This window comes from Rhopalosiphum padi, chromosome 2 (assembly GCF_020882245.1).
Source record: "Rhopalosiphum padi isolate XX-2018 chromosome 2, ASM2088224v1, whole genome shotgun sequence".
NCBI lineage: Eukaryota > Metazoa > Arthropoda > Insecta > Hemiptera > Aphididae > Rhopalosiphum > Rhopalosiphum padi.
This window is the reverse complement of record NC_083598.1, coordinates 15,408,899-15,425,941: the sequence shown is the minus strand read 5'-3', so window position 1 is coordinate 15,425,941 and position 17,043 is coordinate 15,408,899. Positions and strand designations below refer to the sequence as shown.

The 17,043-nt window shown below is 25.4% G+C and overlaps 2 protein-coding genes across 5 annotated transcripts in view; one reads left to right on the top strand and one right to left on the bottom strand.

Annotated features, from left to right (window-relative positions):
* The window catches only part of LOC132923046 (uncharacterized), a 107,694-nt gene extending 91,715 nt beyond the window's left edge, over positions 1-15,979 (top strand). Inside the window, exons 16-28 of one of the 3 annotated variants that reach the window (XM_060986843.1) lie at positions 2,105-2,175; positions 2,805-2,865; positions 3,706-3,843; positions 3,945-4,049; positions 4,153-4,203; positions 11,927-12,041; positions 12,102-12,275; positions 12,364-12,434; positions 12,499-12,658; positions 12,718-12,902; positions 13,027-13,327; positions 13,387-14,655; positions 15,442-15,979. In XM_060986843.1, the coding sequence (XP_060842826.1) occupies positions 2,105-2,175; positions 2,805-2,865; positions 3,706-3,843; positions 3,945-4,049; positions 4,153-4,203; positions 11,927-12,041; positions 12,102-12,275; positions 12,364-12,434; positions 12,499-12,658; positions 12,718-12,902; positions 13,027-13,327; positions 13,387-14,655; positions 15,442-15,629 (2,889 nt within the window). In that variant the 3' untranslated portion in view covers positions 15,630-15,979. Of the gene's footprint in view, positions 1-2,104; positions 2,212-2,804; positions 2,866-3,705; positions 3,844-3,944; positions 4,050-4,152; positions 4,204-11,926; positions 12,042-12,101; positions 12,276-12,363; positions 12,435-12,498; positions 12,659-12,717; positions 12,903-13,026; positions 13,328-13,386; positions 14,656-15,441 lie in introns of all 3 variants that reach the window. The other 2 variants (XM_060986842.1, XM_060986844.1) reach the window with 2 other exon arrangements.
* Positions 1-17,043, bottom strand: part of LOC132923052 (aquaporin AQPAe.a) — a 478,481-nt gene that overhangs the window by 158,431 nt on the left and 303,007 nt on the right. The window lies entirely within an intron of this gene.

Sequence of the window (17,043 nt, the reverse complement as noted above, 5' to 3'; positions counted from 1 at the left end):
AAAAGACATATTTAAATATAGTTTTTTTTATAAAAAAGTAAATATATTACCTTATAAAATTTGAGTATTTAAAAAAATTAAAAATTACTTTAGGTAGATAAGTGTATAGGGTATAGAAATTTAAAGATTCGAGAGGTATCGAATATGTTATGATTAAGGTTCAGAAATTATTGCGTTTGAATTTTTTTTTCGTGCTGTTTAAAAAATATTTAAGGCAAAAATATAAATTATTTTTAACGAATTTACAATGTTTTTTATATTTTGTTTTAGACTTTACAAAATAAAATATAAATTACTAATTATTGCATTTTTTTAATAATAAATTAGTAGGTATTATCATAAAAGGGCATATTTTCATTTTTTTTTTTTTTTATAGAGTTATATACTTTAGAGCATTTCAAAGCATAATTTTGGTAATTCTAATTACATCCTCACATGCATATTTCAAAAAGCTAGTGCAATCAATTCCGAAACTCAATAGTTAATTTATTATTATAAATAAACATAAATATTTCTTTAACAAAGGTCTCAAATCTTTTCATATTTATTTTTATTTTAATATTTTTTTTGTTTTAAAAATTATTAAATAAATAAAATATAACTACAGAATAATTGTATATTATTTCAGTATTATATTATACAATTTAAAATTGTACCTAATTAAGATTTAAATAAATAAGTGCTTTTATTTTTTCTAACTTTGCGATTATATTTAATATGTAAGGTGGAGAATATATTTTTGTGTATTTATGTAAGTATATTTAGTTTAATAGGAACTTTATTGAATTAAAATCATAATTATATATTTATTTTGAGTTAAACCATAAAAAAATTAGTTTAGAGCTGAATATCTAAGGTATTTTTAGTTAGACTATTTATTTATATTTAAATTATTATGTTCTATTATAATATAAGTTCATTAATATTGTCATAACATATACCATTGCGCCATCTAGTTGCCCGAATCTTCATAAAACTTAAGAAATTTATAAGATATATTTTATTATACATCATTAAACGAAATAATGTTTTTCGAGTCAAAATCACACTGCACTAAAAACAAAAATCTTTAACATAAAATACAACAAGAAAGTTAAATTATAATAAACGAACACCGTATATTATCGATTGTATTTATTATTTGGTTCAGTAGCTTAACCACACAATCAGCACTGAGCACACAGAAAGTCGGTCTCATTCAGATATTGAATAAATATTTATATCAAATTTTAAGTAAACGGGTTGTTTTGGTTTATTTGATTTAAGTGAAAACAACATAATATTATGCAAGATAGATATATTATTTCTTTACGAAAATAAATTCACGCAGTTAAAATACCGTAAAATATATTGGCACAACAAGAGCAATTAGGATCACAGTAAATAATACAAATAATTTTAACAAGCATAATATAGGTAAATCGTTTTTTTTATTACCTATGTCACGTCACAAGTCGTCACTGAGAACTATATATAATATTATACATATATAATATCATACATGTATGTTACTATACTATCGTTCAAGAATTTAGTAGATAAAACTTTTTTTTTTCAAACCGAGGTAGATAAAAAAAAAAACGTATCATACGTATATTTTTTATGGAGGTGGTATAAAGGCTGTTGTACGCCATCGCGTCCGTCTAGCGGTGTAAACCAGAGAGACTAGTGCCCAAAAACTGTATTGTCTGTATTTATATTTAGGCGCGTCCTGTAAGTCACATATAAATAAACTCCAAATTCAATTGTCCTGTAGTTCGTAATGAATAGTTTTGTTTTTTATTATTCACATTTAAGTTCTCTCTTGTCTTGTCCGGTGGACGGCTGCCAGGCCGATACCGATAGGAAATTCAGTATTCTGTGTCAATAACACTAGTACTGTATTGTTATTCACAAATCATCAAGTTGTTGTGTCGTATATTAGTGAACACACATATGAATACGCTGCATAATATATGCATATGATATAGTTTTTTTTTAAATATATATATATGTATATTCTACAGTAAAAGAACATAAAAATAAAAATAAAGGAACACATCTGGTGCATATTTTTTTTTTGTTTTATTACTACGTATAAGTTACAGTAGTATGTGTCTTTCAGAAAACAAGATTGGCGATCGATTGTGGAAGAACACATGGTAGAGGAACGACGGTGGCCACTAAAACAAACGAGTACGTAAAACATTCACTTGCTCTAAAACGCGTTGGGTGAGTAGAAAATACTGAATACTTACAAAAAATAAAATCATAATATTTTATAACAACCTATAAAAGTCAATAAGGGAATACATTTTCTGGGAAATATACAATGTAAATATATACTCGTATATATGTTATTTCCATTATACAAAAAAAAAAAAAAAAAACAGTACCTATAATCGAATTCCATTCAAGTTTTCATTAAGAGCAATGTGTAATAGCATTTTGGCTAGATATCAATAATTTCATAGCACATGTCCAAATAGCTTGTAAACTCAACTATAGGTATATATTTTAATTTTGTCGAACTTAATGAGTTCTTTTATAACACTTTCTTGCTTGGTTCGATTCCATTAGTTTTATTTTTGGATAATAAGCAAAATGTCAAAATAGAAGCTAATGCAATTTTCTAATTCAGTAATCAATAACATTACTGTTTAATTGTTATGTACTCTACAATAATTAAACTTATACTCCTATATATTATTTTAAAAATTGTATACATAGAATATAAATGTAAAGATATGTAACCTGTATAAAAAGGAAAACTCCAATAATAATTATTATATTTAAAAAATTGGTTTTAATGTTTTATTTCGTAGACAAAATAAAGAAAAAGTTGGAATAATGCAATGCTCATTCGAAGAACCATCGGCAATGAAGGTATTATATTTTTTTAAGTTTTTGCAATGCATTTTAATTGAGTGTTACTTTGATTCATTTTATATCATTTTTATTTTTAGTATCAGTTTAGAAAAATAGAATTTTGATGAATCTTAAAGATAATTTTTTATAAATTCCATGTTTAATTTATCATATATTATAGGGGTCACCAACTGGCGGACCGCGAACACCTTTTTTTTACGGAACCTTATCCGTGGAGTAAATTTTAACATTTTTATATTATAAATAAATAAGTATTATAAGTATATCATATAAAATTAAATTACGATAAAAAAATTAAAATTATCTGTATTGGATAAATGCATAAATAAATCAATATAAATACTAATTTAAAAAAAAAATATATTTATTAACATGTGCAAATTATTAAAACTATTAGGGACCGTGGCCAGTATGGTAAGTTTCAAAACGGACCTCCATAGAAATTAGTTGGTGACCTCTGATGAATTATATAGCTAATCGGTACCAATACAAAAAAAAATATAAATATAGATTTATTTCTAAAAGGTTTCCATTGTTATGAATTATTAATAAGAAAATATACTAAGGAAATAGATATTAGCTATTTTTATAAAAACTTTGAAATTTACTGATTGAGGACGAGTATTACAAGCCCTACTAAATTGTAAATATTTACTTTGAATGCATATGCAATGTGTATCTATCTAAACAATTCATTGTGAATATATTTTTTTTAAATCTATTCACCTAATTATCTTTCTTTTCAAAATGCATACCCATATACTTTTATCTTTAAAGATAACTCTATTTTATAGCTATTAGCATATATTTGTGCTTAATAATACGTAATATTTTCAGTTTAATACAAACTATAAAAGCAAACAAGTGAAGAATTATGAAATCCACCAGGAAGGCATTAAAAAAACATTGAAAGATATTATTACTGAAATCGAGGAAAAAGGAGACTTATGTTATATTCCCCCATCCAATACAAATGTGCGTATAATTGTACAATATGATATTATTATTTATATTTTAAAAAAAATTGTAATACTTTAACTAAAAATACATTTTTTAATACATAAAATCGATGATAGGGTGATGAAATTCGATCTTCTATTAAAACCAAAGATCAAAGATCTGTATCAGAAGACTTCACGTGGGACAATAGACAATTTATATGTCTTTGGAACGATTTAAAAGTAAAAATCTACATAAATTATCAATTTAATATTCTTAAAATAAAATTTAATGGGAATCTTACATATTTCATTACCTAATCAAAACATTACATATGATTTATAGATTGGAGAGAAATCCGATCCATATGCTAAAGACTGCAATAATAAAAAAGAAGTAAGTTATTAGAAAATTAAATATCTTAATATTTTAAAATTATAATTTCGTCGCACAAACTGTGAACGTTAATTTATAATAATTACAGGTAAATACAAATAAACGATTAATAATATTAACTTTCGGATATAAAAATATGAAAAATTATGTTAAAAATAAAAATTCTTAGTTTCTCTTAAAACTATTTAAAATCAATACATCAAAAACGTATTAAATTTTACATATTGTAAAATAAACTATGTTATAATACATTGTAACGTTTTCAATAAATCAATAAATTGGTTTGATTATAATATTTCATAATTACAATCCTCAATAAATTATATTACTATCGTAAACTCGATCAGAATCGAAATCCGAGTAGTAGTACATAACCTATTGTATTTGGCCCGAACTACTACGATATTTTAAGATCGCACCGTTTTCCTGGTTCATTTCCAACATATTTGCACGCAAGACAATATTTGAATACAGTCTAAGGTAACGACAATCCTATCAAACCTTCTCGCTAGTTTGGTCGTATCAAGCGTCCGGTCGTGGTGCTGTCGTCAATAAAACGTAAGCGCCTTTTTGTTGATTTTTACCCGGAACTTTGGTTTTTTTATTTTATGTAGAAGATTTATTGAATTGTTTGTTATCGTCCTTACACCGTTTATTGAAATCGAGTTTGAACTCCTAACTCTGTAGCTTATAGATTCCCACCGGTTAATATTATTTCGCGCCCAATGGACCCAAGCCAAAGGGTCAATTTGCAGAAGAAGCGTAGCAATATCGTGTCTGAAAGAGGCTTCAGGCCTTCTGACCGTTATGACTCGACGAAAAAAGAATTCTTAACTAGTCTATCTCAAAAAATCTGGCGAGCGTCATTGGTAAGTGGTTTGTTAAAACTGGCGCGTGTCTAATTTACAAATCTCGTGTTTTGTAATCGAGCTGAGTAGTTTTTATTATGTACATAAGTTGTAATTGTAAAAAATGAATGTATATTATGACTAGCCAAAAATAATCAACAATAACATAATGTGATAAAAATGTGTGTTTAAAATACAAGAAAAATAATCATATGACCCAAATTAACCTTAAGATATTGTCAAATCTTGAATTTAAAATTCGTAAAATAGCAGCTTAAAAGTTTATCGTTATTCAAATTTAAAAAGCTTATTTTTATACCACAAAAAAAGTTGTGTAAACGGTTTTATGGCATCATAGATTTTTGAAAATTAATAGACATAATGTAATTTTTTATTTTTTATTTTTTTTTAATAATTTAAAATTATAGTTATAACATTGCATAGGCAAATTTTAAAATTAATATTACCTATAATTTTTAGTTTCAAAATAAATATAATATTGTTATTATTGAAAAAAAAGTGTTTACAGTTTTAGTATTTATGATTCTAAGCCGTGAATTGCAGTGTTGTAACATTTTTATGTTATGAAAAATGAGTTAATTATTTTTAAAGATAAAACAAATACTGAATTTTGCCTTTTTTATTTTCGTCAAAGATTTCTCGCTTTAACTTTATGTTATATATTTATAATTAATGAACCTGGCAAGACACAGAGATTTTACTTTGATAGCCTTAGAACAGACAATCTATTGTTAATAAAAAGTTAAATAAAAGATAAATCATTGCGTTTGAATATCAGTTTTAAATAATATTTGCGATTTTTTATAGATATTTCTTGTTTTTGGAAATATTAATAAACAATCAAAACAAATTTATTATACATTTTAGACACAATTTAGTCATAGATTTTTATGTTTAATTATTCCTAAATTTTTATTCACTTAAAATCAAAAAAAGATGTTGTAAATTATTAAGAAGCTGAGCACCCCTAAAATTATGAACCACCTTATTATTTATTTATAATATTATGCTTGGCAATTGTCTTTTACGTTTAGTTAGCATTCTATTTTTAATATACTATATTCTGTTATAAATGTATATTTCCTTATTTAAATATTTAAGAAAGTATTACATATTTATGTGAATAAATTGTAATCATACAAAAATTCAAATAAAAAATATATTCTGACCATAAGTTTTATACAGTTTTTGGGTTGTGTCAAATATATAATTTATTTTATAAATTATTATTTATGCCTGAAGTGTACCATCCTGGATTTTATAACCTTTTTCGAATCATTCTACCTTTTATTAAAAATGAATATTTTTAATTTAACAAATGCAGTCGATGCTTAACAATCATATCGTATTAAACATAAATAAATATATAATAATATACAGTTCATACAATAGCGTTTACCCTGCAGTACCATCATTAAAGTTGCGTCGCGTGTAAGTTATCGCGAAATTAGCAGTTTAAATGACCCTTGTTTTCTTTTTGAAGTTGTATTCAAGCCAGATAGCTAGCCAGCTTACCACCCACACAAACTGGACCAATGCCCGAGAGCTGTTTTCATACTGCTATCGGTTGTGTCCGACAGACTAACTTGTTTAATAACACTGTATCACTGCAGTTTTTAATGTGTTAATGTGAAAAAAAAATTGTGCCAGTCTAAATTCAAAACGATAACAGCGCTGGAGGGGGCAATGGCAATTCGAAGCTATTGTACACCCTTTTAGGCAATCCAGTTGGTTTCGGCGAGTCGTGTGCGAATATTATCCACAATATGAAGTCCTGGAAATCGGTTAACGCCGGTTGGTACGGAAGTTTAGATAGAAAAAAATTACCGAAGATTGTTGTCACAGACGATGGACATGATGTCAAACACACGCAGGTACAAACGAGATAATAAGTCCGTTAGCAGCCAAAAGATTCAGATGTGTTGACACTTGACATTAACCACAATGAAAATCGAAAAGAGTTTTTAATTTTGATACTGTATATAATTTGATTATTTTCACATGGTTTTAATACATTTTATTTAAATTTATAGTTTTCCCTAACAAAAGATCTATTATTGAAAAACTAAACTATTCAAAATTATATTTCTTTTATAAAAATGTAAAATCATTAAGCATCTATAAATAATTCACCACGGTAAATACAGTTTAATATATTTTATTAGTTTATTATTTTAAATTTTTTATTATAAAGGTTATAATAATAATAATAATATAATAATTGACCTATTTTGTGGTTCTTTAGTTATTTTTATACACGATAAACTATAAATCATACCCCAGTTATAATAATATGCAAATAGTAATTTATGTTATATGAATAGTTGTGATCTTATTTTTTCTAATTCGTTGAATGAGAAAAATGAATTACCGTTTTAACTTGGTTACTGTTTCTTAACCTAACTGTATCTCTGCATAATGTAATAAAATATATAAATTCTATATCTATTTGTAGGGTTAGTTTGACAGATCACATTTTAATAGATTAATTTGATATCAAATGATTGATTTAATTTAAACAAAGTACAGTCCCTGAAACTTAATTATAAAACCACAACACTGAGCTGACAACCCAAACGGTTTCCCTCAGGCATGAAAACAAGCTGGAGATATAAGAGTGTCTATCTCATTCCCAACATAATTTATAAGTTACAATAAATATTTGTTAAGTAATTTTTTCTTTTTTTTTGGGGGGGGGGGGCTATATTGACATTATGTGATATTGTGATATTAAATATTTATTAAATTTGATAATTTGAAATGCTAAAATATTGCTGTTGATTTGGAATGGTAATATCGTTAAAAATTGAATACAATTAATATTTAATATTAATCTATATAAGTATACCTGTAAACCTATTATACCTTGTGTGCAAGATATTATACCAACTAAAGTACCTAAACATACCTTTAAACAGCCACTTTAAAAAGCATGATAATATTGTAAATAAAATTCAGAAAGTATACAAATCACAAATATTATTCATATTTATGAGTACACTAAATTACGCTTTATGAAAAAGTTTAAGTAACTTGAAAGTTATACTAAATTTTTCTTAAAAAAAAAACCAAAATAAATATAATCAAACAACTAAAAAATAAAATAAGATTAAATATAATTTTTTATAAATTAATAAACAACTACAATTTTTAATTACTTAATTATTTACTTAAAAACGGATTAAGGCCGAAACCATTAATTAGATTAAAAATGTATAGGTAATACCTACTTTTAGCATTTGTGCATTTTTATTCAAATTGTTTATACTCTTTTTATTTTCAAAGATTCAACAATGAGTATAGTATACAATCACTATATTCTGATATTACTTAATTTAATTATTTAAATATTATATAATATATATAAAATATAAATATTGACCTAATTTTATTGATCAATATGCTGTTACAACAATGATTATTAGCTAGGTATATGACAAATCTATACATAATATTTACATTATTTTTTGTTTTTTATTTTCTAATTAAAATGTATTAATTAATAAATTAGTCTATACAAATTTGCATGTTTTTTTTAAAAAATAAACCGTATTATGTTATTTGTTATCCTAGAATTTTACTCAGTTTTTCGGGTAGATTTTTGTAATATTTTCTTACACATCAGTGACGCTCGGTTAATATATATTATTTCAATTTGAATTGAATTTCGTAGTTTAGATATGTCAAAGGTTCTTCATTGTTCATCAAATATCCGTAATTTTTTTTCTCTTGAATTTTCTAATTTTTTTTTTCAGAATTTTAATGTTAGGAAAACATTTTTTGATGGTATTCGTTAAGCTAAACTAGAATACAATTTAATTTACTCATTTATGAATGTACGAATGTATTATTTTAATTAGAATTATAATAATTATCAAAAAATAAATAAAAATCTGTCCTTCCAAAAATACCTTCAATATACGGATTTAATAGGATTTTCAGGTCCATTCTTAAGTTTTAATTATACTACAAGTATGATTCAATTCAGTTTAGTTTTTTTTTTCATTTCTCTGACTATAGATACTGTCATGATTTTATTATTAATAAAAAATAATTATAGTATTATATACATTTATCGAAAACTACATATTTTATTGACTATAGACAGTCTTGTGTGTTGTGTCTGTTTTCTATGTTATATCAAATTAATGTGTTTTATGTGGCATCGATGTTATAATCAATAATATTTACAATTTAAAATACATTTACGACTAAGTATTAAATAGTTCACCAGATGTAAAACGTATTTAAACTATTCATTTATTTATGAATTGTTTTCAATTGATATATTTAATTAATCCTTAATATTTAATATATTTTTAAAATGGTTTATTTTTTGATAAAAGTATTAATTTTATGATAATATATGAATATATCTTAAGATATTACATTATTTTCCTGTAACAAAAAAAAAAATCAAACACAATTATTGATATATTTTATCAAATACATATAAAACATTGTAAATGAATACGATATCAAGAGAATAAAACAAAAAAGTATGTAGCTTATAGAAAAATTTACAAAATTAAAAAAAAAAAATTTATATTAAATTGTTAAGAATTTGTAATTTGTGATTTAAAGAACGATAGACATGGAATGTAATTTTTGTAAAGATTTTAATATAATATACTATTCTAAACTTTAATGATGTAACTTTGCCAAATTAACTATTTTATAAATATTTTGATAAACATAAGTGTCTACATGAGATATAAAACCAATTTTAATGCTAAAATCTGAATACTTGTTATTAAAATTGTAGTCTAGTAAATATTGTATATTATAATTAAAACTTACTACTTAATTTAATCATAATTATTTTTTTTCTTCAACACATTAGTGTTATGATTCGATACCCTGTTCAGTGAAATAACACATAACGCCTATTCTGTGTATATCTAAGTGACACTCTGGCATTGACACTTGTTACCCTATGTCAGGTTGTTGCTAGGAGTGCGCAGAAAAACTAATTTTCGTTGGACCACGGCATGTTCTCTCGCTAGAAAGAGTATAGTTAAATGCAGGTTTATCTTTATGTTACTATATCAAGTTTTGTTATGCGGGATATTGGATAATAAAAAGTTATATTATTCACAAGTATTTATTTATTTTACGAGTTTGTTATATACTATAGTATACTAAGTTCAATCTAAAATAGCATTAGGTAATATATTACTAACTTATTACTTATTGTATAAGTCGTTTTAAATTTACTAAACTTTTGAATTCAAATAAAAGGTGTTTTAAACTACCCATTTCATTAAAACACAACTTAATTTTACAGTTCCTATAATAGATATATGGCTAAAAACTAAAAAACGGTTTAACTATTCATTTAAATATTAGCTACAAATGTAATAGTTTATATATTATTATCAAAGATATACGACGTATGCAAATTATTTTATTCATGTTTAATATTATGTTTTATTTATATATAATATTACTAATTAATAGTATATAATAATAAATATTATTTCACAACTTTTAAAACATTTATTAATTATACATATAAATATTTTATTATTGTGATATAATGTGAATATTTAACAAACAAACATTTTTCCATATAATATTAGAATGTATAAAAATTACATATTATTCATATTGAATATATAATATATTAAAACTATTACATTTTAAAACTAGAAACTTAATTAGGATACTAAGCCATTATTTAATGATACTTTGACCAAATTTAGGATTAATAGTAACGAGTTAAATTGATTTAATATTATTTTTTATGATAAAATGTTAATTATAATCTATTAAAATGATGTCGTGTCATAGATATAATATAAAAAAAAATCCGAGACAAGTACGAAACGAGTAAGGTATAAGTAAGGCTGTGAATTTAAAAATGAGATAATGACTGGAAAAGACAATTTAAAAAAGGATAACTGGATAAGCCATATTTTTTTTTTCATTGAATTGTGTTTATAATAATTTAGTAAATAGTATGCTACTGTTACAATATGTGCATACTTTAAATTTAGAATAGGCATCACAGTTAATTACATCGGTACTTTAAAATGTACGATTAATTAATTATCATTGATAATAAGGAATGTAACATATGTTTTATTTTATTCTTTTAACTGGTCCGGCTCTTAGGTTTGGGCTAATGGGTCATGGGCTATAGCCAAAAAAATCTATATACTCATATTATGTTTGGCCACATGAATAAATTGGTTTCAAATATATTTGAAAGGACAAAAGTATTAACATTGTTATATAGATTTTTAAAAATGTTCAACATTTCTTATTATATAAATTATCTTTTTCTTATTATTTTAAATCTCCTTTATTTAACTAAATGGTCCATACTTTTATAATACTTTAATCCGACAACTGTCATTTGTTAGTAGTTGCTCCTTGTCCAATTTGGCTGACTAGTATGCCCCAATAATGCATTTTCGAGTGCTATATATAATCACACTTTTGGAACTTTGCCATTGTCGTCACACAGTTGATTTATTTTTCATCAAATCTCATCGTTAGTGATCTGTTGCATGAATCTTACTAAATCTCGCTGGTAATATACATATAATGATACATATTTTCAATATATTTTTTTTTACTCAAGCATATAATTATTTTAAATAGTTTTTCAATTACATAATTCTAATTATAAGTATCATGGCACCATAGTATCTACATAAGTATCATAAGTACACGATATATTTTTAAAATACATTTTTTTGGAAAATTAAAAACATTAAAATAATATTACGATAAAATAACGAAAAAAGAATTAACAAGTTTAATGTACACAATTTTATGTATAATTTATAAATTATCTAGTCTAATTAATATTTAAATGTATTAATTATCATATTATTATTTTTTAGGAGTCTAATGGCATAACAATTAATGCTGATGACGGATTGAGCCACAAACAAGTTGACTTGGATAAAATTTTTAAGCCAGCAACAGATTCTGGGGAAGTGTCTCCATCTAAGAACAGTAATTTTTTTCTGATAAATGTTAATTTTTCTATGTATTTAATTAAATGTTTGATTTAAGGGAAAATGTATGCCAGTAGTAGTTTTTATGGTCCAGATCACCCAACAGTAGAACAACAATTTGAGTTAGCTCGCCGTATATCAAGCTCATTAAGTGATATAAGTAACCAACAGAGTAAAGGGCAATCCATGTACGTTAATCGTAAAAAGAGATCTGTCAAATGGGTTCATGAAGGTGATAAAAAACACATTATATTTAAAAATATTCTTTTAATATATTTATGATAAAATAACTGTTTATTTGCACCGTTAATAATCAAAAGGAGAAGGTAAAGGTCCTATGCCATCAAATTTTCCACTTGGGAACCATCAACAAAACTATGAATCTACTGACGTAAGCTTTATTTTTACTGCATCAATTAAAATAATCAACAATATTTATACATTTTTTGTTTTAGACTTCAGAATCAAAACAAATTCTTAAGTTGGTTATGGATCCACGAGGTCAAATACAAGATTTACAAACATTACGCAAACTTGGAGAAAATATTGAGCCTTGTCTTAGTCCAGAAGTATGCTTTGATTTAGTCAGAGACTTAAATGCCACAAAAGGAAAAGGTTACATTCATTATAAATTTTATTTATGTATTAAAATTATTGGTAAATTAATTTTAAAGGGGCTGCATTATTCGCAAAAAGGCGTAAAAGGTCTGAAAATTGGATAGTAGATGAGCATAATGTTAAATCTATTTCACCTAGTCTTTCTGAACCTGCAATTATAAAACATGGTAGTAATAACATTTCAAACCATCAACAAGGTACCATGAGAGCGGAAAATATTCAAAAAATGAATGAAATTCAAGTATGTTTTATTATTTACATTATGTAAATTCTTGTCTTACATATTGTATAGGTATTTTTATATTGTATTCTGGTAAAATACAATTACTCGACTTATAAAAATATTTGAATTTATACATTTTTAGCAAAGGTTCACTCAACCTCGTTTAAGAATGATTAAATCTCCATGGGAGGCAGCTTTAGAAACAGGATCCGTCGAGTCAGCTTTTCAAGAAATGTCTCCAAATTTTCCACCTAGAGGATATATTGTCGCTCCAACTTCAAGTGCTTTAGAAGCACTTAAAGATGGTGGAAGAACTTCAAGAGCAACTGTTTGTTCAACGCCTACAAGAACTGCAACACCAAAAAGTTATCAAGATATATATATGCCTAAAATACCCAGAGGCTGGAATACGCAATGTAACAGACAACAGCCTCCAACTTATGGTATGTAAATCATGTAAATAATCGATAATTTATGAGTTAATTTTTTGCTGCTTATATAGGCTCTGTTAAACTGGATCAAATTTTTCGTGGTACCCCACATTCTCCAGTTAGTTTATTGAATAAGGCTTCAATCTGTTCTACTGGTCTTACTCCCAAAGTATCTGAAAATTTATCTTATACAACTTTTACAATCGACAAAGATAATTCACTTACTTTGACTCCAGTACCGAAACCCCCAGCAACTTATCATGGTTACTATGAAGAACCAAAATTTCATAAAGTTGAATTTACACCAAGATCAACACCAGGCTTAGACCAAATGAATGACATTCATAAATCGGAAAGTGTTATAGAAGAGAAAATAAATGAAATACAGCCCTTTACGCAACATGAAAATGAAAAACAAAAGTTTGAACTACAAATAAAAGAAAACGAAAAGCCGAAATGTAATAATTACCAAGTGTTTGTTCCCAAAGCACATAAAACGTATGAAGAATATATGCCTAATATAAATGCTTACACTGAACCACACCGTGCTGAAAGTAGATGTTCACTTAAGTCACCAAGTAGTTTTATTGGAATTAAACAGGAAAAAACTCCAAACACTGTAATACAAGAAAGATCTCTACCTGTTAAAACGCTTATAGATACATTCGAGCACAATAATAGACCTGTTATGCGGTATTTACAACTTGAAGAAAGAATACCGTTAAGTGAAGAGATAAAACATTTGCACGATGATCCAAAGCCGGTATCAATTGATGGTAATTTAGTGGACGGACATGAATCGTCTCATATTGGTGAAGAAAATGGATTTTATACAGCCAATACAGCAGTTGAAACAAGAAGTTTCGTGTATGGTAGCAATGGAGAACGACATGGCTGCGACGATGAAATTAAATCCCAACACTTCGATAAGTCTGAATATTACGTAGATACATCTGGCGTCAATGATCCTTCTCAATATTGCAATATACCCGATTTTACAGATCAAACAGGAACAAATAATAAGTCTGAATATGACAATAAATCTGATTGTGCCGACCAGTCAGAAATTAACGATAAGTCTGAGTACGGTGATAGATCAGAATATGCAGATAAATCAGGAATCACTGATAGGTCTGAATATGGCGATAGATCTGAGTACACCGATGATGTTTCATTATCATTTGAAGTAAGGGGTGATATGAAATTTCAGACCATAAGGCAATTAGCTACACCGGATAGTTTAGAGTCTAGTATGTTATTTGCTCAAAAACAGAGCTCACGGGATGACTACCATCAAGAGTACAATAATACTGTTCATAATACACCACGTAAAACTGCAGGCAAGATAAATATTGGAATGTTTGAGTGTTGCACGTTCTTGGAAATACCTCATTTAAATACCTACCTACGAAATGGAATGTCCTCTGTGCTATATTATGCATGTTCTCCTTTTACAGAAACCACAGTTTAATATAATCTCTCAGTTTTTTAATAACTAAAATAAAATATATTTTATATATATTTTTTTATAAATACGTATAATACCGTCTCAGATTTAAATTAAATCCTTGAATGCAAAAAAATAATTTAATGAAGTGTACATGAATTAAATTTCAATAAGACAGTTATTAAATATTTATAAATATAATAAAATTAAAAAAATATAATAACAAAACTAAGCAAAGAATGTTTTGATAATTATAATTGTCTGTATCCAATGTCTACTCGTATATTTATTTTTAATTTAAAATGGTACCACCTGAGTAATATATGTATTATTAAAAGGAAAAAATGCTGTTATATTATTAGATATTATTTAAATGGTTTGAAACAAGACAGTTTTAAATTTAGAACCCATTAATTTTCTGAATGAATAAAACATAATACTAAAACAATAACTTATCAATAAGACATTTATTAAATATTATTTTACTATGAATTATAATATCAATTCATTGACTTTTGTTATAAACATAATAATTTAAATTTAAAAAATGTAATTTATTTGTTTACTGATATGGTGATACATATGGCATTTATATTTAAATTATATTTTGTTTAACCACGAAATTTTGAAGTGAATTTTATATATAAAATTATAATTATTGTATTTTGTTTAATAACAGATCCTGCATATGTGGCTCCATCAAAAAACGTTCAGTTACCGTCATACAAAGACTATTTATCATTGAGTAACTATAACACTGCACCGAGAGGTTGGAAACAAGGCGATACCATATTTTATAGACCAGTGACATTCAATAACCAACCAAATCGTGAAGATACTCGCAGAAAAAGCTTTACCGACTTCTGATGCCCATTTAAATATATACCAATATTAATTAAAAGGGACCGATTAACGTGAAATGATGATAATGTAATATCATATACGCGTGTTTAAAATTATTTTGCCTGTATACAGATTTTATGAGTCGAAGGGTTTCAAATATCGTTGGTGAATCGACAAATGTTCGATTTTTTTACATAAATTAACTATCATGTTTTTAAAATGCTTTCAAGTTGTACACATTAATTTGTGTTATATTATAGGTAATAATTGTAATAATTGTTTATTTATTTGTACTGTTTAACAGTATTCATTATTTGTTTATTTCAAATTGAAATAACAGTACTTTTATCAAAAATAAAAAAAAATCAACAACATATTATAATGTATTATGCGTTTTTTACACTTTATCGTGTTGTACTCGTGTAATAAATAAAATTACTCGTAAGTTAACACTTACGTAATAACATTCATAATTATTCTGATACTAATACAAATAATAATAAAAATGTTTGTTTGATAGTATTTTGTATTTAAATATAAAATATCAAGCAAGTAATATTAAGTAATCAAAATAATAAATAAAAAGTAATAATGGGGATGTGAATACCTTCAAAAAACTATTTTGATAAAAAACAGTCCATCAGCGTATATTTTTAAAAATGTTTTATTGTAATAATTTAGTAGCTTATTCTATTATTAGTTATAAATAACTATCCGTTAGGTTGAACTAATGTTTTCAAAAAGCAATATTTTTCAACCAGAAGCCACTCTCGATGTTGAAGATCGAAGTATTTTTTGAAGTATCATTAGATATAAAAAGAAAAATATATTGTAGAAATGTAAAATAAATATTATGTTCATCACTTCGCTCAAAATCTCAAAGTGGGTAATTTCAAATAATTTAAATATCAAACCATATTTGGTTAATTATAATTTAAATATGTATTGAAAATTTCAATTACATATATCTAGGGTTCGGTTGATTTTTGTTGTTACAATAATATATTTTTTCAACATTTGATGTTGTATTGATACTCCAGTTTTCTATTATTTTTATTAAGTTTTTTTAAAGTAAATTTTTGAAAAATAAATAAAGATAATTTTAAATTTTTTATCCTCTCCAAAATTTTAAGGTCAATTTTTTTTAATCAAAAACCACCTTTATAGCCCATAATAGCCCATAAGCATATTTTCCGCTAATGAAAGTGTACTACCAATACAGTACATTCATGGCTTCGCTTAGAATCTAAATCCAGGAAAATCTTCTATTGTGTAAATCTAATGAAAGTAAGGTTTCCAGTGTTTAAAATTATTAACAATGTAAATTAATTAAATGAATATTATAAAATAATAAAACTTTCTGCGTGGAAAATTTCTTAGGTGCAATAATTTAGAAGTTTTTCAAAAATAAGTTTAAGCTAATGGTGGTAGAAGCTGA